This window comes from Sapajus apella, unplaced genomic scaffold, assembly GCF_009761245.1.
Source record: "Sapajus apella isolate SASKATOON/1434 unplaced genomic scaffold, GSC_monkey_1.0 scaffold36, whole genome shotgun sequence".
NCBI lineage: Eukaryota > Metazoa > Chordata > Mammalia > Primates > Cebidae > Sapajus > Sapajus apella.
The window spans coordinates 1463543-1489195 of NW_022436976.1; the positions used below are offsets into that span (position 1 = coordinate 1463543).

Sequence of the window (25653 nt, forward strand, 5' to 3'; positions counted from 1 at the left end):
AAGTTCATACTGTTCACAATTCCACTAGGAAAGGACAACTGGAAGCTTTGAATGTGGAACCCTACACCTTGGCTGGTCTCCCCCCTACCCCACCCATATTCTTTGGCTGTAATAAACTGTAACCATGAGTATAATGGCTTGCAGTGAGTTCTGTGAGCCTTTTAGTAAATTATCAAACCTGAGAGTAGTATGAAGTTTGCAAAACCTGAAATTAGTGTCAGGAGAGAGGATGGTTTTGGGGACTCCCAAACTTTGCACTTTGGGATCATCAATTTCCTCTGCCAACATAAGTACCTGCATGGGAAAACTTGGGAAACACTTATCTAGACCCACACCATCATAAATTATTATACTCCAAAAATATTTATTAACCATCTGCTCCGTGACAAGCACTGTGCTGGGTACTACTAGGAACCTGAAAATGAGCAAAGCACGGTCCAGCTCCTCCCCTCAAGGAGCTCATAGACATTGTACCACAGGAAAGAGAGAGTGAACAAGATAAATATGTATCTCTGCCCTGAGGCCTACTTCCAGGGGGGAATGGCAAGTTATGTGTGCGTGTATCATCTAAATGAGCAGCCATCCTTAAGTGAAATCTAAATATTTACACTGATGCGAACTGCATTTGGTTATCATTCCCATTTAGCTCACCAGGAGTCAAAGATTTCTAGTTTCCCTGAATACTAGGCATATGGTTACACCATTTATCAAAGGAAGGAACACAAATGCAGAGAAAAATTATATAAAAAGACAGGTTACAGTTCCAATAAGTGGGTGTTTGAGGCCCCAGAAGGATGTCCATATGGAAAATGTAAGATTCAAATGGTGATCGGGTCTAGAGTTTGGATGGAAAAATTGGGGTTGGACACCCAGATTTGGGAATGATAGCACAAAGTAGTTAATGCAGTGGAAAGGGATGGGCTGACTTGCAACTTTATAACACCCTTTAAAAATGTTAGCAACCCAGCCTGGCCAACATGGTGAAACCCCGTCTCTACAAACAATATAAAAATTAGCCTTGTGCCTGTAATCCCAGCTATTCGGAAGGCACAAGGATCACTTGAGCCTGGGACGCGAGGGTTGCGTTGAGCCAAGATGGCGCCACTGCACTTCAGCCTGGGCTACAGAGTGAGACCCTGTCTCAAAAACATAAAAATTAAAAAAAAAAAAAAAAATGTTAGAAGCATCTCTGAAAGATAGTACAATATGTTAGGAAACACCAACATTTTTTTTTTTTTTTTTTGAGATGGAGTTTCGCTCTTGTTACCCAGGCTGGAGTGCAATGGCGCGATCTCGGCTCACCGCAACCTCCGCCTCCCGGGTTCAGGCAATTCTCCTGCCCCAGCCTCCTGAGTCGCTGGAAAACACCAACATTTAAGGGCCATCTGGAGCAACGCAGGCAAAGAAGGAAGGAGGCTGACAGTGAGAAGTCAGAGTTTGAACAAACCCGAGTGCTGGGCTATGATCTATGAGGATTTTTATCAAAGCTGTTCAGAGAGCATTTGAATGAGGTCAAGCAGGAAAGGATTTGGTTCTTGGCTTGGGAAGTCTACCACCCCTAGAGGTCTTCCATGACAACCTAGGGAAACACACTGAGAGTAATTTTTATTTGGAAGATGAAATGCAGTGGATCAGAAAAAATTCTACCCTCTCTGGGCAAGGGCTAAAGTGGAGTGACAGTGAAAAGACAAAATTCTTAGCTTTTCTGTGCCTTTAGTAAATGCCATCGAATGCGGGAAGTTTGGCTGGGCTCCCTGGCTCAGTACTTCATCGTTTTTCGGAGCTCCTCAGAAATGAGCAAAAGCAGCCCCCGCCCCTGCTTGGGAACTTGCCCGGCCCGCCTCCAGCCTCGGCCCCTCCGCGGGGAAGCAGCAGCGTGGCGCAGCCGCCAGGGGTCGCAGACTAAGTGCTTATTTGCAAGACGTGGGGCGGGGCCGAGCGCGGGGCGGACCCTGGCGTGGCTTCCGGCTTCCGGCGGAGTGCTGGGTTGTAGCTTGCGGCCGTCATGGCAGCCGAGGAGAAGGACCCTTTGAGCTATTTCGCGGCCTACGGGAGCAGCAGCTCAGGCTCCTCGGACGAGGAGGATAACATCGAGCCGGAGGAGACAAGTTGCAGAACCCCGGATCCGGCGAAGTCGGCGAGCGGCTGTAGGAGCAAGGCGGAGAAGCGGCTCCCGGGACCCGACGAGCTGTTTAGGAGCGTGACTCGCCCGGCCTTTCTCTACAATCCGCTCAACAAGCAGATAGACTGGGAGAGGCACGTCGTCAAGGCACCTGAGGAGGTGAGGTCCCCGACCCCGTTTCCCGGTCTCGACCCCGGCCTGCGCCCCCTTCCTCCTGAGCCCCCTGCTGGGGACCTGCTGTCCGTTCCCCCACACGCAGTCACCCCCGCGGGATGCCGCACCACCCCCTCCCACCTCGAGCCCCGGGAAGCCCGGCCCCTTCCCCCAGCCTGGTGGGTGTCAGACCGGACCCGCAGCCCCGCCCCCTCATGAGGAGACCCAAACCTCCGCGCTCGGTGCCCCGACCCCGCGCGGCGAGGACTAACGGTGGTGACTCCCCCGCCCCCCCCGCTGCAGCTTCTCCCTGAGACCCCTTCCCTTTGACGCCGAAGTGCCTGCGGTGCTGCCTCCAAGACAGTGTCTGCTGCAGCCTCCTGAAGGGGTCAGCCTTGGCGTAGTATCTCTGAGACTGGATTCTTCTTTGGTAACTAAAAGTTATTAGCTTTATTCATATAGGGAACCCTTTGGCTTTTCACTTAACAGTATTGTGGTTTTGATGGAAAAATGTGTCTTTCAACCTTAAAAAAAAAAAAAAAAGTCAGCCTGAACGATAAGCGAACTGCAGGGAGATGCATGTGCCCACGTCTATCATAGGAACCTCGGTTCGTCACAGTGCTTCTTAATGTGCTTGCTTAACAGCCTCCAAAGGAATTCAAAATATGGAAGTCAAATTATGTACCACCTCCTGAGACTTACACCACTGAGAAGAAGCCTCCGCCTCCAGAGCTTGACATGGCAATAAAATGGTCTAACATATATGAGGACAATGGTGATGATGCCCCACAGAATGCTAAGAAAGCTAGGCTTCTACCAGAAGGAGAGGAGACATTGGAATCAGGTAAGAAAAGTCAGAATCTGGTGGTAATCTGTTTTGATCCCGGGGATGGGCTTAAAAAGAATGAATTAATGAATGAAAATTAAATCTAGTGAATTGGCAAAGTAATCTGATGGTCTTTGGATACTTCTTGCACTGGTTTTAAAAAAGATCGTATATATTTGGCTTTAACGCGAAGTCTCTCATAACTCAGCTAGTAGTTGCTGTGTTTTAGTGAAAGATGATAAATTATTCAGGCTTTAAAGTGAAATATCTGATATCCAGTAGTCTGTGATTCATGATGCCTTATTATTTTATTATTAGAACAACAAATCAATTCCTGGATTCTTGTGACTGTCGCTGCAGAATGCTGATTAATTTTCTTTTTCTTTTCTTTCTTTTTTTTTTTTTTTAAGGCAGAGTTTCGCTCTTGTTGCCCAGGCTGGAGTGCAATAGCATGATCTTGGCTCACTGCAACCTCCGCCTCCGAGGCTCAAGCAATTCTACTGCCTCAGCCTCCCGAGTAGCTGGGATTATAGGCGCCAGCCACCACATCCAGTTAACTTTTGTATTTTTAGTAGAGACAAATTTCACTATGTTGGCCAGGCTGCCAGTTCTTATTTTAATTTTGATTCTTGAACTCCTGACCTCAGGTGATACGCCCACCTCGGCCTCCCAAAGTACTGGGATTACAGGCCTGATCCACCGTGCCCAGCTCTTTTTTTCTTTTCTTTTCTTTTTTTGAGATAGTTTTGCTCTTGTTGCCCAGGCTGGAGTACAGTGGTGCAATCTCAGCTCACTGCAACCTCCGCCTTACAGGTTCAAGCGATTCTCTTGCCTCAGCCTCCAAGTAGTTGGGATTAAAGGTGCCCTCCACCACGCCCGGCTAATTTTTGTTTCTTTTTAGTAGAGACGCGGTTTCACTATGTTAGTCAGGCTGGTCTTGAATTCCTGACCTCACGTGATCCACCTGCCTCGGCCTCCCAAAGTGTTGGGATTACAGGTGTGAGCCACTGTGCCATGCCGAAGGCTTCATTTTCTATTAAGGCAGTTGTGCTTCTGAGCTAAAATTAGTATGACCAAATGAATTTAACTGAGCATTACTACATAGTAATAGGAAGATAATGTCTTAGTTGTTTTACTTTAGTTCATAATATAATTTCATCTCTTACTTGGACTATCACAGTAATCTTTGCCTACACACTCTTACCCAATCTGTTCCATTCTTTACACCGCAGCTAGTGTTGAGTTTCTAAAAGTCATATCTGATTATGTAACTTGCCTGCTTAAAACCCTTCAACAGAGTCAAGGCCTTCTATGGATAGGTCCTTTCTCCCTCCCCACAGTCATTTTTAATGGCCCCCTTTCTAGCACTTGAAGATCTTGAAATCCAGAACTGAATTTCATGGTTCCCTGCCTTTCAGTATATGTTGCACCTTATTCTGGAGTGTTCTTTCTTACCTATTTAGCTAGTAAACTCATTCATCCTTCAAAATCCAACTCAAAAGAAGAAATCTCAGGTATCACCTCTAATAATTATTTGCTCCTCTGTACCTTGTAATGCTAATGCTGTTGATTGCTCTCATCACTTGTATGTGATTTTTTTTAAAAGTCTGTCTGCTTTATGATGAGTTCCTCAAACAGCAGGATTTGAAGTGTTTATGTGTGTATCAGATATATATTGTAAGTATTCAGTGGATAGTTGTTGAATTGAACTAACGTTTTGGACCATTATTTTTAAGAAAGAGTATGCCATTTTTGTTAAACAGATTTCTGATCTTCCCACAGTATGAGGGCTACTTAGCCCCTTTTTACAGTTATACAGGGAGTGATGTTTTGTTTTAAAAGAAAGGAGAACCAACTGGCAGGAGTTCTTATTTTAATTCTGATTCTACCTAGGTTTTCCATTACTTTTGCTGACTGCCAGTATGTATTAGAAGTCACTTTAATGAAGGAGCATCTTCAATAAGTGGCATCTTTTTGCAGACCTTAAGTGATGTGAACATTTATAATACCTCATATTGTACAATCTTTTTCATAAATAGTAAAAATCTATTTGCTTAAATAATCTTTAATTCTTACAACACCTTCTGAAATGAGAGCAGTGTGGAAATGATAGCTTATATAGCTTGTCCAAGCTCACAAAACTAGAAAATGCCAAGTTCTAAAATAGGCACTTTCACACAGTTTTCTAATTTATTACTGTGAGCAACCTGATACAGAAGTGCTACATGATTCATTATTATTGTTTTACGAATGAAACAATCAGAGATTAGAGACTTACCCAAATTCACGCAGCTAAAGAAGAGGCAGAGTAGGAATTCAAATCCAGACCTTTAAATAGAAATTATGCCTTATTAAACTGGGATTTGGTCTCCTGATGAATAACTGTTTCTCAACAATGTTTGAGATACAGCTATTCTTCTGTAGGGATAATGGCATTAAAGATACCAGGGTTGATATTCAAACTAGATTTCCATAGTATGGTGCTCTCACATCTTTGTCCCTATATGGAAAAAGCCAGGATTATACACCAGGGCAAGCAAGCAAGAAAGAATTATCCTTTTTCCAGCTTAGCTTTTGAGTTAAGTTAGAAGGAGTTCCAAATATGTGGCAAGTAACACTGCTATTCACATAGATAATTTCTGTCCTTTTGATCGCATGATGGCCCTTCATCAGAAAACAAATACAGGCAATATCAAATGACAAAAAGACCTTTTTAGAAGTGATTTTTGCCATTTCAGATTCCTATATCATAAACCCACTGTAAAATCAATTTCTCTGGCATAATTTTTAGCCTTTTTTTTATTCATAAAATATGTATCAGAAACTCTGCACTCTTAAATTATCCAAATTTTAGATTATCAAGTTACTTTTGTATTTTGCTTTCCCATTCTGCCCTTTGGCCTTTTATTGCCAGTTAACTTCCAGTTACTTTAAAGGAAGAGCTGGAAAAGGTTGAGAACTCATCATTGGGTCTTGCTGCTTATCAGCACTTCTGGTTTTAGTGGTTGTAAAATGTAGGTAAGTAAAGCTTAATTATTAATTGTAGCTTTATTGACATGTATAATGTAAAAGCATAGTTAATATAGTTAGTGATTTTTAGTTTACATTTTTTAGAATTTAGAAAGTTTGTTTATATGTTAAACTTACTTGAGTGATTCGATTTCCATAATAAAAAATTGTTTCCTCACCAGTACTGTATATGAGACAGAGTAAAAAAGCTCAGTAAAGTTGGTAAATAAACTTACTCAGTATTTTTCTGCTCTAGTTTACAAAAGCAATGCCTTGTCATGACACTAGGTGGCATAGCACTTCTGCTCAAATCACTGATAGCCAGTTATTTTTTCAACTTCATTAGTTTGTGGTTTTGTTATTCAGTTAACTTACTTGTAATAAGTGTCAGGTTAAAAGCAAAAATATCTCAGTATCATCTTTTACATGTATGTTAATGAATAGTGAATATTATAGTAAACTTAGTACATTCTTTTTTTTTTTTTTTTGGAGACAGAGTCTTGCTCTGTTGCCAGGCACCAGGCTGGAGTACAGTGGTGCGATCGCCCGCCTCCCAGATTCAAGCAATTCTCCTGCCTCAGCATCCCACATAGCTGAGACTACAGGCACGCACCACCACGCCCAGCTAATTTTTGTATTTTTTAGTAGAGACGGGGTTTCACTGTGTTGGCCAGGATGGTCTCAATCTCTTGACCTCGTGATCCGCCTGCCTCGGCCTCCCAAAGTGCTGGGATTACAGGTGTGAGCCACCGCGCCCAGCCAGTACTTTCAATTTTTATGTCATCACTACTGAAAATCTCAAGACAAGCTTAGTGGTAACTAACTCCAGTTAAAAAGCAAAAGGTTTGGCTTGTTTGAGTGGTATACCATGTTACTTGGTTTGTAGAGCCAGTATTTTTTTTTTGCCATTTAAATTGGCGATACTGTTTGTTTGAGACGGAGTTTCACTCATGTTACCCAGACTGGAGTGCAATGGCGCGATCTCGGCTCACCGCAACCTCCGCCTCCTGGGTTCAGGCAATTCTCCTGCCTCAGCCTCCTGAGTAGCTGGGATTACAGGCACGCACCACCATGCCCAGCTAATTTTTTGTATTTTTAGTAGAGACGGGGTTTCACCATGTTGACCAGGATGGTCTCGATCTCTTGACCTCGTGATCCACCCACCTCGGCCTCCCAAAGTGCTGGGATTACAGGCGTGAGCCACCGCGCCCGGCCAGAGCCAGTATTTTTGTGTGTGCATGGTAAACTACTGATTAAAACTTTGATTTTTAAGTTTCTGGGGTGAGTTCTTGATCTGAATTGCATTTCATTATGCTGCCTACATAAATCCATAGTGCTCTGTGAAGCACATGAATAACATCACCATGCTGTGCTTGAAGAGGAGTGAAGCTGAATGGTACTAATTGTTAATCTGCATCAATAAATTCGATATTCTGATATGGTACAATTAGCAGAAGGGAATTGAAGGCTTAAGATTTTAAGTATATTTCCTTCAAGGAATTTATGATTTGATGTCAGTAGTTCCCCACATTTTTAATATGAAGGCCCCTTTCAGTATCAAAATATTTTATAGATCTTGTTTGATGCCTGTTGAACTTTTTGAGTATCTGTTGATCGAGAAAATAGGTCAAAAGCTACAATTAATTAGTAATGTGCTCAAAATAAATTTGTATTTTATAAACCATAACATCTTTTACATGTTATTAATTCTGTATGGACTTCTTAATACCACTCATTTGTTTAGGGAGATGGGAATTAGCAACTAGTCTGTGCTACCCTGTATTTTTTCACTGTAGTTGGATTTTTTAAAATAGAATAAAAGGGTCCACTTTGTGAGGTTTGACACCATTTTTATGAATTGGAAATTTTCTGTAATATTATAACATTTTGGAAAGGTGTAAAAGACATTGCTTTAATGTAAGGCTCTTCTCTAACTTCCCTTCCTTCTCCAGATTCTCCATAATATGAAGTAGGAAGATACTTATTTTTCTGTTGCCATTAGAATGTTCTGGTTGTTCTAGGAATGGCAGGGGTGAGGGGGTGCGGATTAGAGCTTCCTAGGATAAAATTCCAAATAGAGGTTTGGGGAAACCTACTTGTGAGTGCATTTTAACCTCAAAATAAGGATTTGGAGTGGGTGGAGAAGGAGATGAGGAGAAAGAAGTTGTTTGTGGAGGGGAGAAAGGTTTTTTTGGAGGAGAGAAAGCTGATAGCCACTTAAATAATGTCCTGGTTAGATTGATAACTATTTTTTGTAAAAAGAAAACAATATGCTCCATTCTTACAAAGCATTGATTGTATTTGAATATACACAATGTAAATACTATTATGCAGGGGCATCCAAGGGGGAGAATACAGTCAATGAGTTCTTAGTTTCTGTTTTTGGTTGGGCCAGTAAAGCCCCTTCCTCATCCCTCTTTTCTGCTGATCACTAGAGACAGAAACTAAAAACCATGGCTTCAGGCTGCTAAAAGCCTAAAACAAAACGGAACAACAAATAAGGCAGGTTGGACAAACTTGCCAAGTATTTGGAAGTCTGATTTGGGGGAAGTCAAGTCACTTATTTTAAGCTACCTTAATATAGCACTAAAGAGTCACTGGGAATTTTGTAAGGCTGTAATTGAAAAAAAAAATTTGCTTACTTTCACTTGCATTTAAAAATCAGAACTCTAAAAGTTAATTCTTGGTTTTTCTTATGTTTTTTATTGGAAAGCTTTGAGAGAAACAGTTGATGAGGGTAATTTGGTATAAAGTCAGTGAGATTTAATTTTTAACATATTGGGTTTTTTAAAATTACTGATTGAAACTCTTCCTTTTCTGTTTAAAGATGATGAAAAAGATGAGCATACTTATAAAAAGCGCAAAGTAGAGCCAGGAGAACCAGCAAAGAAGAAAAAGTAGAAAACAAATGACCAGAATTTCTGGACTGCTAAACTTGTTGAAATGTTTCTTTGGGCAGATTAAGCTGGTATTGTGGGTTATTATCACATGTTTCCATGAAAGTACATACGTTAATGAACTAACTAGTAAGTATTGCCTCAAGAACGTTCCACTGTAGAATTCATTTTTTATTTAAAACATGTATGTATTTAAAACTCAACTGGTGATTTGTGATTGCGAAATTGATACTTGGATGCATTCTTACTCTCACAGAATTGGCGACATGCTTTGAGAGTTTTGTCACATGCTGACATGCCAATGTTCTATAAACCTTTTATAAAGGAATATATTTTTAAAGTAAATATATTGTAATGTACTGTGAACTTGTAGGGTGCTTTTCAACAGTCTTTGTACAGTGTAAATAGATCATGGAAATAAAATTACTTATTCAATATTACTGCATAACATTAACATTTGAATGTTTGTCTGTGACAAGTACCCTATTTGCTGTGTGACATTTTAAGTTGTAATAAGAAGTATTACCATTTAAAGAGTGCCTACTGTGTTCCAGGTGCTTTGTGAATATGTTTTCTCTGATCCTTAAACAACCTAGCAAGATATTATTAGTATTCCCATTTTATAATAAAGAATGCTTGAGTAGCTTGTCTAATGTTACACGGCTAGTGAGTGATTAATTTGGAATTTAACTTGGGACACATTAAACCACCTGCCCATCAGTCAAAATTTAGTCATCTTTCAAGAACGACATCAGTTATCATCTCTTCAGGGTACTTTTCTGTTGTAGTTAATGGGGATCTTTTCCTCTCCTGATTGTATGATTATACTTGTCATCTGTGCTTTATGGTTATTCATTAATTTCTTTATTAAATTGTAAGTTTACAGGACATTCAGTTAAATTTAAATTTCAGATAAATAATGTTTTGGTATATTTAGTATTCAGGACATACTTATACAAAAAGTGTGTTTATCTGAAATTCACATTTAACTGAGCATCTTTTATTTTCTCTGGTAACCCTACTTCTACATGTTTTCTCTACCCAGATTCTATTTTAGTGCTTTTCATATAGTAACACTCAGTAAAATGAACAAGAAGTAGTTGGGAAGATGTAAACTTTGAGTTCCAAAATGCAGTTCAGTTATTTGTAGTATTTTGAATAATAAAACGGAGGTTACAGTGCATCAGTCCTTCCATGATTCTCAAGCCCTTAAGAGATAAGAATTAATTACAGAACACTGTACATTCAGTGTATAAGAACCATACAGCCAAGCATGGTGGTTCATGCTTGTAATCCAGCACTTTGGGAGGCCGAGGTGGGAGGACAGCTTGAGGCCAAGAGTTTGAGACCAGCCTGGGCAACATGACAAGACTCCATCTCTACAAAAAAAAATTAAAATTTAGGGGCCGGGCGCGGTGGCTCAAGCCTGTAATCCCAGCACTTTGGGAGGCCGAGGCGGGTGGATCACAAGGTCAAGAGATCGAGACCATCCTGGTCAACACGGTGAAACCCCGTCTCTACTAAAAAAATACAAAAAATTAGCTGGGCATGGTGGCGCGTGCCTGTAATCCCAGCTACTCAGGAGGCTGAGGCAGGAGAATTGCCTGAACCCAGGAGGCGGAGGTTGCGGTGAGCCGAGATCGCGCCATTGTACTCCAGCCTGGGTAACAAGGGCGAAACTCTGTCCCAAGAGTGTGTCTAAAAAAAAAAAATTAAAAAAGAAAAGAAAATAATCTGACCTTTTAAAAAAAAAAAAAAATATATGTTTTTCCCTAATGTGAAAGACAAAATTTGAACAATTATGCAAGATTTGTTTGCTTAGGCATATGTATCAAGTAGATTAAAATTTATAAAAGTCATTAAAAGTGATTGCACCAGCCATGGTGCTTTGTGGAATAAAGATGCATAACAGTATGATGGCTTCCAGCATATCTTGAGTTTAGAAAAACCAATTCTGTACTGCCCATCCTCTAGGTTTGGAAGTATATGGATCCCAAAATTAAAGTAATTGCTAAAGCAAGAATATGTTTTTTTAAGATTGAAGTCTGATGAATTTGAAAATCTATACTAGGGAGTGGCATCGAGTGATAAAGCAATACCCTAGTATGACATGACACCAAACACAATACAACCAAATCAAGTTAGTTATATTTGTGAGGTGATTCCCAAGCTCTGGAGAAATCTAAAACTTGGATGCATGTATTGGTAGAGCAGATATCTCAGAAGTTGTTTAAATATTGCAAGGGTCTTAAGTTAGCATGAAAGCAAACTTTTCTCTCTCTCTTCCTTTCCCTCTTTCCCTCTCCTTCACTCTCCCTCTTTTTCTCTACCTCTCTCTCCCTCTCCCTCTCATCTGAGAAATATGCAGAGTACGTTTTATGAGGGGGAAGATAGGACTTAGGAAGGAAGAGGCTAAATATTTTGGAGCAAGTCTGACTCAGCCATTTGTATCTCCTGGTTGGAAAATGGACTTTCATATCACTCTACATCATCACATTAGAGAATGGATTATTTTCTCCTTCATAGATGTCCTGCAAACATGTTTGCACAAGTGTCTATGTGGGTACTAAGGTAAAGTTTGGTTGAGCTAGTGAAAACCTAGTGGGAAAAAGTTTTAAAAATCCATATACATAAGAAAAATCCTCTGTTGAAATGTCTTTCTTTTTAGAGAATTGAGTCACTTGATATTTCTGATTGTTTCCTCCTCTTTAAGGAAGTTAAGCCTGGGCAACATGTGGAGACCCTGATATGGTTTGGCTGTGTCATCATCCAAATATCATCTTGAATTGTAACTCCCACAGTTCCCACATGTGGTGGGAGGTGACTGAATTATAGGGTGGGTCTTTCCTGTGGTGTTCTCATGATAGTGAGTGAGTCATGAGATCTGATGGTTTTAAAAGCCATCAGTGCAGGAAGTTGCCCTGAACAAGCTCTCTTTGCCTGCGGCCATCCACATAAGATGTGACTTGCTCCTCCTTGCCTTCTGCCATGATTGTGAGGCTTCTCCAGCCACGTGGAACTGTAAGGCCAATTCAACCTCTTTCTTTTGTAAATGCCCAGTTTTGGGAATGTCTTTATCAGCAGCATGAAAATGGACTAATATCTCATCTCTACAAAAAAAAAAAAAAAATTAGCCAGACATGGTGGTGCACACTAGTGGTCCTAGCTACTGGGGAAGGCTGAAACAGAAGGATCACTTGAGCCCAGGAGTTCAAGGCTGTAGTGAGCTATGATGCACCACTGTATCCTGGCATGGGTGACAGAGCAAGATCCAGTCTCTAAAAAAGAGAAATAAACTACATCAGGCATGAATAACTTTTTGTACATGGTTAATTTGAGAAAGGAACTAAGCATATGTTGGCTGTTTTAAAATTTGAAGTATAAACAGCATTACAGAGTTTTATGGGAAACATTCTAACTGGAATCAGAAAAATATTACTGACTCAACTGCTTTGGCCGAAAAAAATTACTGAGAAAATTGACAATCTATTTTCACCATTAAACTACTAAGATCTGGACTCAGTTGCAAACTTGCAACTTTCTAATCTTAACATTTAAATGCTGTCTAGTGGTGCTTTTGAATTGAAAAAGTTTAATCACATAATAGTATTTTATTTGCCAAAAATCCAATTAGGTTTCATCATTTTCTTTTTTTTTGAGACGGAGTCTTGCTCTGTTGCCAGGCTTGAGTGCAGTTGCACAATCTCAGCTCACTGCAACCTCCACCTCCTGGGTTCAAGCGATTCATCTGCCTCAGCCTCCCGAGTAGCTGAGACCACAGGCACATGCCACCACACCCGGCTAATTTTTGTATTTTTAGTAGAGACTGGGTTTCACTATGTTGGCCAGGATGGTCTCGATCTCTTGACCTCGTGATCTGCCCGCCTCGACATCCCAAAGTGCTGGGATTACAGGCATGAGCCACCTCGCCCGGCCAGTTTCATCATTTTCAAATTGGAGAATGGAAAATAGGCCCAGTGAGCTGACACAATATACCCATGGATGCACAAAGTGTTCGCTTCAAAGAAGAGAGGGATGGAGAAACTGGTAGTGCTTAGTTGGATATGATGGCTGAGCATGAGGCTTTCTTTGATTGCAAATGATATTTTTTTAATTTAAAATATAAATGGATTAATGTATGTTTGAACATAATCTACATATAAAATATGTTACACAACTTAGGTACAAAGCTCTACCAGAGACATTTGAAACATGTAAGTATTTTTACAGGTCTATATGATCCGAATAAACTCAGCAACTCAATTTGATTAAGTCAAAAACTTACTAATCTGAATTCATAACTGTACTTTAAAGCATATTATGGGTGGTATTTTGGATTTTTAGAATTTTTATCCATATTGAACTGCTTCCCTGTGTCACCCTTCCATCTGATAATAGTACAGAAGTTCCACATATTCCTACAAAACGGTGTTAAAATTCCCAGCAAATATTTTGGAATTTTCATTAAATTCTAACATTTTCTCTCTTTATCTTCCTCCACATAGATAGTTTTCCCAATTTTTTGAAGCATTGTGTTTCAATGAAAAGAGAGTATGGGGAGATACCAAGAAGTACTTGTGGGTGTTGTCCACAGATGAGGGACTTTTTGCCTGTTTTGTTCGTTGACTAGAACAATGCCTGGTGCATAGTAGGCATTCAATATGGACTGTTAAATGTAGGTGGGCTGAATTCCTCACGCCTGGCTTAGGGTTGATTCTCATTTGTCTTGATCTAATGCCATGCCCCCATCCAGAAGCTTGTGTTTTCACTGATATGGGCCAATATATCTTATTAACAAATGTAAACCAGTTTGAATTAGGTTTTCTGTCATTTTCCACTAAAACCATCAATTGATGTAAAACTGATTCTTTGGTTTCTTCCAGGGCTCTATGCTATTCTGGTTCTATTTTCTCTGGCTCCTTCTTTTCCAGCTGCCCCTGATTGTCAGTGCCGTCTACGTTGTTATTTTTCCCATTCTCCACCCTCGTTCTTGAAGATTTCAGCCAAGTTCATGGCTATCACACTAAGTAATACTTTGATGATCCCCTACACTGCATGGCTTGCCAGAGTGCTCTTATAAACCCTAGATTTATGTATCCAATTGTACATCTCCACTTGGGTCTTAAAGGCCCCTCCATACTGTATGTCCAAACACATTGTGTCAAAGGTCACACCACATGCCATATTTTGTTTTTGACTGATGACATCACCATAAACCCAGAAATCTGCCCTACCTCACTTCCCATCACATAGGTTTGGTCAGTAAATCCTGTGGTTTCTACTCCCTCATTCCCATATGCCTCTTTTTTTTCACTTTCTCTTTTTTTAAATCTTTGCTTTTGGATGGAGGCAGCATATGTCACACGCCTCTTCATCTAGCTCTAATGAATCATTTACAGTTCCCCAGATATGCTATTTAGTTTTGTAGTTCCGTGCCTTCACTCACACCATTTGCTTGACCTGGCCCTTTTTTGACTACCTTGTGAATTCCGTGTTTTCACCAAGAACCAATTGAAATATTCCCTCTTTAATGCACTTTATTTATTTTCATATCTACCTCTACATTGCTTTCTCTCATACTTGGCACTCAATGAATAGCCAACATTTATTGAAAGCTTGCTATGTGCCAGGCATTTTTCTAGGTGCTTTACATGTATTGACTCATTTAGTTTGATGAGATAGATGCTATTAATAACCCTACTTTTCAGGGGAGAAAACTGGTACAGAGAGGTTAAGTAATTTGCTCAAGGCACTGCAGCTGGGAAACCCAGGCAGTCTGGCTCCAGGTCTAGCACATTAAGCTGGAGGGGAGAGGAAAGCCTGCATTAACCAATAGATTTGCTTGGTTCTTTGTGTGTGTTTGATTCAAAGAATGCCTTACCCTTAGAAGGCACTCAGAATACAAATATTTGGAGAATTAATGAATCCAAAACCATTTCACTAACCTGAGGAGCAGCATTGGTTGAATACACCAGAAACATCTTTCACATGGATTAAAGTCAATATGCAAACATTTTAGGAAACTTAATACATATTTTTAGGACTTAGTAACTTATTACATGTTGGGAGTATCTGTAATTGAAATACTTAAAAAATAGTAATAGGACTGAGAATATTACCCCTTCTGAAAATATTTTTTGCTTTTCAGTTTCTTTAAAAAATTTTTATTGCATGTAAAGAACAGTTTTTCAAATCTGCAATTTTTTTTAAAGCAAAATAAGCTTTAAGCCACAAATTTTGCCTCAATTTTCATTGGCTTTCCTCTAACATTTCATTTTATGGCTTGAGTTTAGAATCATAGTACCTGGCATGGAAAGGCCTCCAGAGGTCCTCCAGTACAGCCAGCCCCAAACAGGAATGTCTTCAGTGTGATCTTTGCCCAGCTTTTCTAGGCTCGCAGACAAGCCCACGAAATGACAGGTTTACAGCCTGGATTTGAAGAGTCATTTCCTGTGTGTCTGTAATATTTTGGTATGCAGGTCCTGGAACTCCTCTTTCTTTCCCTTGTTTACCATTTTCTGAAAGGAAGAAACAGAGACTAGTACATGGCATTGAAGAAAAAGTGAAGCCCTTTTCTTGGTATAATTACCTGTCTCTGTTTCTAAATGGGACCCAGATCCTAGCAACCCTCCCTGGCATGCTGGGAAGTTTGCATTCACATTTTAAATTTAGAATTCCCGAGGGAAACTGCAGTGACCTAACAGAGCAATCACTTCCAACTGAGGAGGTGACTTATCAGCCAGCAAAGCTCCAAGCAAACCAACTCAGAAATCACTCCTCCAAGGCCTTTCCCCAACACCCCCAGTCTAGGGGCATTTTAAGACCCCGCTGCGAGCTTTCAGTTTGGAGATATATACCGGTACACATACATATGCCCTGAGGTGTTCGGTAATGATCAGTAGGATCTTTCCCTCCTTTTTTAGCCTGTTCTGCCTTGAGGCCTTTCCTTCCAATCCTGTCCTTAACTACAAAAAGTAGCTGAAAAGCCTTAGCAGTAAAATTTCTTCCCTAACATCTGGAATCCGTATGTCAAATCTGTAAGACATAAGCTCTTTTTTCTTTTCTTTTTCTTTTGGCTTAATTATTTGAGCTCCAAATCCCCACCCCAGCCTCTTTTCATACCAAACTAATTAGGGCAATTATCTGAGCCATCCGTGGCCACAGATCAGTTAAACCCTGTTATTGAGGTTAACAAATGAGAGGGTTAATTTTTCTTGACTGCCCCATAGTTGGGGAAGAAAGATAATAAGCTCTTATATTTGTCCGGTGCTTTTGAGTTTTCAAACTCTTTTCTCTGCAGCAAGCTGCCACCCGGGAGAAGGGCTTACTTTGGGGTTCCAGACTGTCTGGAACCCTGAGGTAAATAATTTAATTCTGAATGAAGTGCTGGAATTTGCTGCTATACATGAAAGTGGCCCCTCCAGCTTTGCTGCTCAATACGTAAAAAAGATTTTGATGCTATTTTAAAGAAACAGGACTGCCACTTAATGCCTCTGGCACCAGCTTGAAGATGTTTACTTAAAATCTTAGACAGTAAAGTGGCTCTTTCTAGATAGTATGACAATGTCTTGTATATTTCTAACTTGCTTAGAATTTGCTGAATTCATCCAGTTGCTCTGGCTAATTATGAACTGTTTAGGGTTTTCTGTTCTTTTTCCATTTTTGTTTCCATTGCAATGGTAAGAAGACTATTCTATGTCAGTCTTGCTGGCAGAAAACCAGTCCCTAATTTTAATATTTTGCCCTGGAGGTTTATTTTAGATCACACAGCCTAGCACTGAAATTTTTTAAGCCCAGGAGAGTAGGTGAAGGAGGATCAGGGTTTCTTAGCATTACCACAATTTCCACTAGTTTTCCAAGAGGGATTTGTGAAAATTTGGTAAACAGTGAGGGAGAACAGCTTTTCAATTGCCTCACAGAAATGCCAACAGTATGCCATATTTCACAGAAGTACCGAAAAAAAAAAAAAAAAAAAAAAAAAAAAAAACTTTTTTTTTTTTTAAAAAAAAAAAAATACTTATTTTTATAAATAAAAAAAAAAAAAAAAAAAAAAAAAAAAAAAAAAAAACTCTACATGCTTTTATTACTACAAATATATTTAGCCTTTTGAAGGACAGGAACAATGTTTACAGCAAAAACACAACAGTTTATTCTATTGAAGTCACATTGTTTCAGTTAATTCTCATCACATTAACATTATATATTTAGATGTAAATTATTTGTAACTAATATTCATTAAATTTTTTTTCTGATTATGAAGATGAGATACATTCTTACTATAGAAGTTCTGAAAGCAAAAGAAATTTAAAAATAGAAATCATTATTAGTAGAGAAATCCACTGTTAACATGTTAATAGTATTTTTTAGTGTTTTTTTTTTCTTCTATGCACATATATACATATTCTAAACAATATAGATAAGAATTAAGAATTCTTTAAAAACCCAATTTTTGGCCAGGCATGATGGTTCACACCTGTAATCCTAGTGCTTGGGAGGTTGAAGCAAGAAGATCCCTTGAGGCCAGGAGTTCAAGACCAGCCTGGGCAACATAGTGAGAGCCCATCTCTACAAAATTGAAAAAATTAGCCAGGTGTTGTAGTTCATGCCTGTAGTCCCAGCTACTTAGGAGGCCAACGTGGGAGGATCACTTGAGCCTCGGGTTTCCAGGGTACAGTGAGCTATGACTGTACCATCGCACTCCAGCTAGGTGACTGTGTTAGGCCTTTTTTTGTTGCTATAAAGAAATACCTGAGATTGGGTAATTTATAAAGAAAAGGTTTAATTGGTTCACAGTTCTTTAGGCTTTACAGGAAGCATGGTACTGGCATCTGCCTGGCTGTTGGGGAGGCCTCAGGAAGCCCACAATCATGGCAGAAGGCAAAGTGGGAGTGGGCATGTCACATGGCAAGAGCAGCAGCAAGAGAGAGGATGGGGGAAGGTGCCAGATACTTTTAAACAACTAGATCTCACAATAACTCATTCACTATCATGAGGACAGCACCAAGGGGATGATGCTAAGCGATTCATGAAAAATTCTCCTTCACGATCCAATCACCTCCCATCAGGCCCCACCTCCAACACTGGGGATTATATTTCAATACAATATTGGGGGGGACAAATATCCAAACTATGTCAGTGATAGAATGAGACTTTGTTTTTCATAATTTTTATGCCTGTTTGACGTTATTTAATGAACCACTTATCCACTGGACATTAAAATGGTTTTCACATTTTTTACCACTATAAATAATGTTGAGACGAACATTTTTGTAAATAAGCATTTGGCTGTAGTATTTGATTATAAAACTACTTTTTGTGAGTAAGATTTCAAGATGAAATTGTATGCATTTAAAGTTTATCTAGTTGGCTTCTTGAGATCACATTTAAACAAGAATTTTCAAAACATTTCTACATATCCTTGAAGTCTAAATTGTTCAGTCCCTTGCCAGAAGGCAACTCTTTATAACAGCAATTTGGCATTTCTAATATGTCCTCTTTTTAGCTGCTGTCAAAAACCACGTTTCTTTTTAGACTGCTCCAAGAAACTACTCATCAGTGCTCAAACTGAGAACCTAGTGATTTTGCCTTCTGCAAAAGGAATTTGTGGCCACAATGCACTAAAGGCCAACTTGGAGGTGAAAAGAGGACTGGGACAAAAAAATAAAGTAGATTGGGCCTTTTCTCCCTCATTTGTGAATTATTGACAAGATTATTGCAATTAGCAGAAATAAACCTTAGGTGGAGCTAAAGGCTACTGAAGCACTACCCATGGTGGTCCAGCAGGCCAGCGCCCTCTGATACCCTAAAGTAGCTGGCTGGCCTCACTGTGGGAGTCACCCAGAACCCACTACAAAAGAATACCTGCTCTCCCAAAAAAGAAAAGAAGGAAAATGCCTCTGTATATTGGTTTGTAGAATTGAGGAAATTCCACAATAAGAGCTCCCAATAAAGCATTACTGGAGGGTTAAAAGGTAGACTCCCAAGAGAGGAGCTACCAGGGAGAAGTAACAGTAGCCTAAGTCTCATCTTGTCACTTAATCACATTGTTAGCTCACTGCTGGGCATATTTTATCCTCCTAAGGAGATCAGAGGCTGCTGGAGAATGCACTGGAGCCTTGCATTTATTCTGAGACTACCTCAGGGACCCAGCACAAAGCAATAAAGTTAGAAATTGTTCATTAAATAACAATTTGTTCAATTGAGCAAATGAACAAACACCATCTTAGAGCAAATGAGTTTTCAGGTCTTTTCCTGCCAGCTTGTTTGTGATAGGGGCACAAACTGAGCAAACCAGCCAAGGAGAAAAGAGGCCTAAGACCCAACAGTTTGCCAATGTCTTGATTTCCTTTGGCTGGCCCTGAAGGACGCTAACCAAGGCTGGATTCTGACTCCTGTACCTCAGGTAATCCAACTAATAAAAACCTTCCATTAACCGAGATCCTCCCCCTTTTCTCTATTATTAGAAGAAAAAGTTATGAGAAAACAATAGGGATTTTATCTTAAATAAGATGAGTTTTGCTCTTTCACCCAGGCTGGAGTGCAATCTCAGCTCACTGCAACCTCTGCCTTCCGGTTTCAAGCGATTCTCCTGCCTCAGCCTCCCAAGTAGCTACAATTATAGGTGCCCGCCGCCACACCAGGCTAATTTTTGTATTCTTAGTAGAGATGGGGTTTCACCATGTTGGCCAGGCTGGTCTCAAGCTCCTGACCTCATGATCCTCCCACCTTGGCCTCCCAAAGTGATGGGATTACAGGCATGAGCCACGGTCCTGGCCACGGTTGACCTTTAACTGGGTATCAATTCAACCCAACCTCTTAAACCTTCTCAATCAATGTTTCCCAAAATGTGTTCCAGGGAGACTATCAAAGATGCTCTGAGAAAAGGGGTCCATCAAAGTTCATAATGACCCCCCTCCTAGCAATCCATAAAAAATGAAAAGTATTAAAAGGTTTGAGGAGTCATTAAATAAGGAAGCCGCTTTACCTTCTTGGTAAAGTGTCCTAGTGTCTCAAATTTGGCAAAATTTGTGGAACGAACTCTGAAACATGCTACTCTCTACCAAGGATAATACTCTTTTCTGTGGAATGGCAATGATCACTTAGGTTTACACTGGTGGGGACGGGAAACCAATCATTGGTTATTCAAAGGGTTAGTGTTTTCTGTAAAGTGTATTTCTTTCTTACTCTCTTTTTTTAGAGATGATGTGTTGCTCTGTCGCTCTGTCACCCACCCTGGAGTTCAGTGGTATGGTCATGGCTCACTATAGCCTCAAAATCCTGGGCTCAAGCGATCCTACTACCTCAGTCTCTAGAGTAGCTGGGACTACAGGTGCACCACTACACCTGCCTACTTTTTGTTTGTTTGTTTGTACTAACAGAGTCTCGCTATGTTGCCCAGGCTGGTCTTGAACTCCTAGCCTCAAGAGATCCTCCTGCCTTGGTACTCTGGGAGGCCAAGGCTGGAGGATCCCTTGAGGGATCCCTTACAGACATGAGCCACTGTACCTGGCTATTTTCTAGATTATTTTTCACAATAGTTGAATCAAATATATATTCTTATGAGAAGTGGAAATTAAAACTACTTGTAAATAGTATTACCAACTGGATTAGAAAAATTCCACTTAACAACATACTCTATTGGTAAGACTATGGGAACACAGCATGCTCTTACAATGCAGGTAGGAAGACAAAATAGTCCAACCCATATAGAGAGCAATTTGGCAATATCTACAGAAATTACAAATATATTGACTCTTTGATCCAGCAATCTCACTTCTGGGAACGTATCTTGGAGCTATGCCTGTCCATGTGCAATATATGTACCAGGTTATTAACTGAAACATTGTTTATGGAAGCAAAATATTGGAAGTGATTCAAGTGTCATAGAATGCATCATAGGGGACTGGTTAAATAACAATGGAACATTATGCAGTGGAAAAAATGAGCAAAAAAAACGTCTCCATATGATTGTATAATGATATCCAGGATATACTATAAAAGGAAATAAGGAAGTTGTAGATGATATATTTACTTATACTACTCTTTGTGGGAAGAAAGGGGAAGATAAGAATATATATTCATACTTACTTGCATTTATATGAGGAAATACTGTCATCATGTAAGAAAGCAATAAAAATAGTCACCTATAGAGGGCAAGAGGAGTTTGGGGTAGACTCTGACAATGTCAAACTTTAAGCCCTGTGCTTTCAGAAAACAGTGAAGGTTAAGAAATCCCCAACCCACCAGGTGCAGTGGCTCACTCCTGTAATCCCAGCACTTTGGGAGGCTGAGGTGGGTGGATCACCTGAGGTCAGGAGTTTAAGACCAGCCTGGCCAACATGGTGAAACCCCGTCACTACCAAAAATACAAAAATTAGCTAGGCATGGTGGTGGGCACCTGTAGTCTCAGTTACTCAGGAGGCTGAGGCAGGAGAATTGCTTGAACCTAGGAGGTAGAGGTTGCAGTGAGCCGAGATCGCACCACTGCACTCCAGCCTGGGGGACAGAGCGAGACTCTGTCTAAAACAATAATGAAAAATAGAAATCCCCAACCTTTTGTGTGCCAGGAACCAGCACAAGAGCACCTGCTGTCTGAGGTAAGATTCAACTCTATCCTTTCTCGGGACTCCCATGAGACCCACGCATCGTGACACCCTTGCTTAGCCGCCCCTTGTCTTCTCTTTGAAACATTCCTCATTGATAAACATTCTCACTATTACGATAGCCAGAATAAAATCATTTCTTTAATTGACTAGTGCCTTTTCACAACAGAACTGGGAATAGGGGTGTGAGATATCTCTGTGTATATCTTTTAATGTCATTTTTATTTCTAAACTATGTGATTGCATTGCCTACTTTTAAAATTTTAATTAAAAATAAACAAACAAAATATTTTGCTGATTAATGGCTTCATTGAAAGTTCCATTAACCAGAAAACCTCAGTCCCAGCATCCCCGTTAACTATTTCAGGATAAAAGCACGTCCCACTTTTCAGTGCTCCTTTTCTATGGAGGGATGAGGTGCTGGCTCATTGACATGCACCAGCCTTTCCCTTCTTCGTAAGTATGCTTGTAATGAGAGGAGGTGGACAGAAAGGAAAAAGAGGAAAAAGGCATGAAGCAGTTGTTCTTTGGTGTATATTTTTCTAACCCCTGGCTGATAAAATTCCCTACTTTTACCCCATAATTTCACCTCCTACCACAAAAATAAAGGAATGTCATGTTCCCTTTTCACCATTTTTTCCTGCCCTTTAGGACTTCTTTCTCCTTCCCTCATCTGTTTTCATTAACGTTTTGGAAGCCTGAGCCTAGATGTACCTTGCGCATACTCTCTTCCTGTTTCTTGCTGGCTGGAACTTAGATATGGTGGCCTAACTTTGATGACAAAGCCCTATGAGAGGGTACAGCAATTTCCTGAAAGGAATCTCAGTCCTTGAGTGATCATGAAGAGCAAATCTACCCTGAAGACCAAGACCATTCACACTAAAACTGAGATAAAGAGAAAAAAAAACTTCTTTTCCAGATGGTACAGCTTAACTTCATCCTAACATAGTTTGTTTTGAAGAAAATAAAAAGAGTTGTACTAGATGATCTTTAAGAAGCTTTCTAGTACCAACTTATGTGAATCAAAGCATAATGTTGTCACTGTAAAGAGTTAGAGAGGCTTCAAATTATTACGATTGGAAGCCTATCTAACCCTTTACAGTGACAATGTTATTTAAATTTGTTTTAAATATTATTTTAATTTGTTTATAGAGCATGTCACTGGTCACAGCTGTGATACATTTGCTACTCTGTGCCATAATGGGTAAGACCTGGACCTTGGGTTCAGTTCTCTTGAATTCAGTTCCTGGCCCTTTTCCTTACTACCTGTGACCTTGAGCCAATTGCTTTAGCTATCTGAGCCTCATTTCCTTATCTATAACATTCAGATAATACTAGGAATAATTTCTCAGCATGAGATAATCCAGGAAAAGTCCTTAACTAATAATAAGTTCTCAATCAATTATAGTCATTTTTTATCATTGTAATTGTTATTGTTGTTGTGACCTTTGTCAAAAATATAATCCCCAACTATAATACTGTTTGCATAGACAACTTTTGTCCAATTTTGATTATATGCTTTATATCATCATTTTAGAAAATGAACGGATAAAAAGCATCACAACAGATTGAAATCACTGTGAAGAGTGAGGTAAATAGATGTGACAGATATGTTACTCCTTGCATATATCTGATTCTCTTGGGAATACAGGAAGACCATACTTCCCAGCCCCTTTGCAATAAGCCAACACCTCATGACTAGTTCTCATCAAGGGACAGTAAGTCAAAGAAATGTAGATAACATCTGGTGCAAGGCATTTCAGAATGGCCATGAATTCTACCCGATTTTTCCCCCCTTGAAGCCACTGGCAGCCCCCATTCACCTGGGTCCTTGAATGACTAATTGGAGCAGGTCCACCTCCCAACCTCCAATAATTTAAACTGGACATGTGGAATGAGAAAAACCTTTGTTGTATTGACATTCAATAGATGATCACATTACCTGTCCTTTTCTAATACAATGAGTAATAACCAAGTTATCATAATATCCAGAATTTGTAAGCCTTTGAATTAGCTGGAAGGACAAAGTACTCACCATCTGTCTACTGTGATTGGCCCTTGCTGGAAATTTTCATGACAAAAATCATAATAATAATAGCTAATGCTTATATAGGACTTACTATGTGTCAGGTATGTTCTAAGAGCTTTCTATGTATTAATTCACTAATCCTTTTTCAAACATAAATTTAATTGGGAGACCATTAGATTGAGATGACTCCAATGCCCTGAGTTGCTGCATAAGCAAACCAAAGCCCAGGCAAACAGTACAAAAAACCTAAGCTTTGAGGTGGGTGGATTACTTGAGGTCAGGTGTTCAAGATTAGCCTGGCCAACACAGTGAAACCCTGTCTCTACTAAAAATACAAAAATTAGCTGGGCGTTGTGGTGCATGCTGTAATCTCAGCTGCTCCCAAGGCTGAGGCAGGAGAACTGCTTGAACCCAGGAGGCAGAGGTTCCAGTGAGCCAAGATTGTGCTACTGCATACCAACCTGGGCAACAGAGTAAGACTCCATCTCAAAACAACAACAACCACAAAAATCCCCTAAGCTTACCTAATCAGAAACCCCTAACTAGCCTCTAACCAGAGACATTCTGTTTTAGCCGAATATGTATATACACATACAAATATACATATATGTCTATTTTTATGTATATGTACATAAATATAATAATAATAATTATTAGTAGTAGTAGTAGAGACAAGGTCTCACTATGTTGCCCAGGCTATTCTTGAGCTCCTGGGCTTAAACAATCCTCCCACCACGGCCTCCCAAAGTGCTGGGATTAAAAGTGTGAGCCACTGTGCCCAGCCCAAAATATATTTTGTTTTGCTTCCACGAACACCTTATAAATGTTTCGTTTCTCACCACCCCCTACCCATTGGAGTGCTAAACTGCTGTGGTCTGGTGCTGCCCAACCCATGAATTACTGAATGCTCAAACGAGTGCTTTATATTTTTAATGCATCTAAGTTTATCTTTTTAACACCTCATGACAACTCTGTAAGTGAGGTGAATCAAACCATTTTGCAAATGAGGGAACCGAGGGCCAGAGAAATTAAGTAATTCACCCAAAGTAAGAAGTGAAATCAAGATTCAACCCCAGGTAGTCGGACTGTAGAGTTATAGTACTCTTTTACCACTATGCAATAAATACTAATTTAAAAGTTGGCTAGGTGCAGTGGCTCATGCCTGTAATCCTAGCACTTTGGAAGGCTGAGGTGGGCAAATCACTTGAGGCCAGGAGGACCAGACTGGCCAACATGGAAAAAACCCATCTCTACTAAAAATACAAAAATTAGCTGGGTATGGTGGTGGACACCTGTAATCCCAACTACTTGGGAGGCCGAGACAGGAGAATTGCTTGAACCGAAGGAGCAGTGGTTGCAGTGAGCTGAGATCGCACCACTGCACTCCAACCTGGGTGACAGAGCGAGACTCCATCTCAGAAAGAAAAAAAGAAGTTATCTCATCAGGCACAGTGGCACATGCCTGTAGTCCCAGCTACTCAGGAGATGAGGCGAAAGTGCTGCTTGAGCCCAGGAGCTCAAGGCTGCAGTGTGCTATGATCCTGCCTGTGAACAGCCACTGCACTCCAGCCTGGGCAACATAGGGAGACTCTGTCCCTTAAAAAAAGAAAGAAAAACAAATCATGTCAGTACACTCTGTAAATAACTGTAATTTCTAAAGGAAACTTCAGGCTAATATCCCTGATGAACACAGATGCAAAAATCCTTATCAAAATACTAGCAAACCGAATCCAGCAGCCTATCAAAGTTAATACAGAGTGGTGGCTCATGCCAGTAATCTCAGACTTTGGGAGGCCGAAGTGGGAGGATTGCTTGAGTTCTGGAGTTCAAGACCAGTCTGGGAAATATAATAACACCTCATCTCTGCAAAAGACTTACAAATTAGCCAAGCATGGTGACATGTGCCTGTAGTCCCAGCTACTTAGGATGTTTAGGTGAGAATCGCTTGAGCCTGGGAGGTGGAAGTTATAGTGAGTTGAAATTGCACCACTGCACTATAGAGTGAGATTCCGTCT

The 25653-nt window shown here is 40.2% G+C and overlaps 1 protein-coding gene and 1 long non-coding RNA gene across 5 annotated transcripts in view; one reads left to right on the forward strand and one right to left on the reverse strand.

Moving 5' to 3' along the window:
• The first annotated feature begins 1954 nt into the window (after positions 1-1954).
• Positions 1955-9665, forward strand: CUNH1orf52 (chromosome unknown C1orf52 homolog). 2 transcript variants are annotated; one of them, XR_004274549.1, is made up of 4 exons: positions 1955-2281; positions 2921-3119; positions 6016-6119; positions 8938-9665. XR_004274549.1 is itself a non-coding variant. In XM_032296395.1 (3 exons), the coding sequence occupies exons 1-3, from the start codon at positions 2006-2008 to the stop codon at positions 9009-9011; spliced, it is 549 nt and encodes a 182-aa protein (XP_032152286.1). In that variant the 5' UTR covers positions 1962-2005; the 3' UTR covers positions 9012-9665. The 2 variants fall into 2 exon arrangements, 1 of the variants encoding a protein (XP_032152286.1); XM_032296395.1 differs by lacking the exon at positions 6016-6119 and having other exon boundaries at positions 1962-2281.
• A 3688-nt stretch (positions 9666-13353) lies between these two features.
• LOC116563750 overlaps positions 13354-25653 on the reverse strand; it is a 46790-nt gene continuing 34490 nt past the window's right edge. For all 3 annotated transcript variants that reach the window (XR_004274551.1, XR_004274552.1, XR_004274550.1), the window contains one exon: positions 13354-15525. This is a non-coding gene — a long non-coding RNA (uncharacterized LOC116563750). The remainder of the gene's footprint in view (positions 15526-25653) is intronic.

What these genes read in the sequence shown, in the direction of transcription:
- CUNH1orf52 (XM_032296395.1), top strand. Translation starts at nt 2,006, where the DNA reads ATGGCAGCCGAGGAGAAGGACCCTTTGAGCTATTTCGCGGCCTACGGG. An exon ending in TCGTCAAGGCACCTGAGGAG is followed by an intron (nt 2,282 to 2,920) that starts GTGAGGTCCCCG and finishes CTTGCTTAACAG; the next exon opens with CCTCCAAAGGAATTCAAAAT. An exon ending in AGAGGAGACATTGGAATCAG is followed by an intron (nt 3,120 to 8,937) that starts GTAAGAAAAGTC and finishes TTCTGTTTAAAG; the next exon opens with ATGATGAAAAAGATGAGCAT.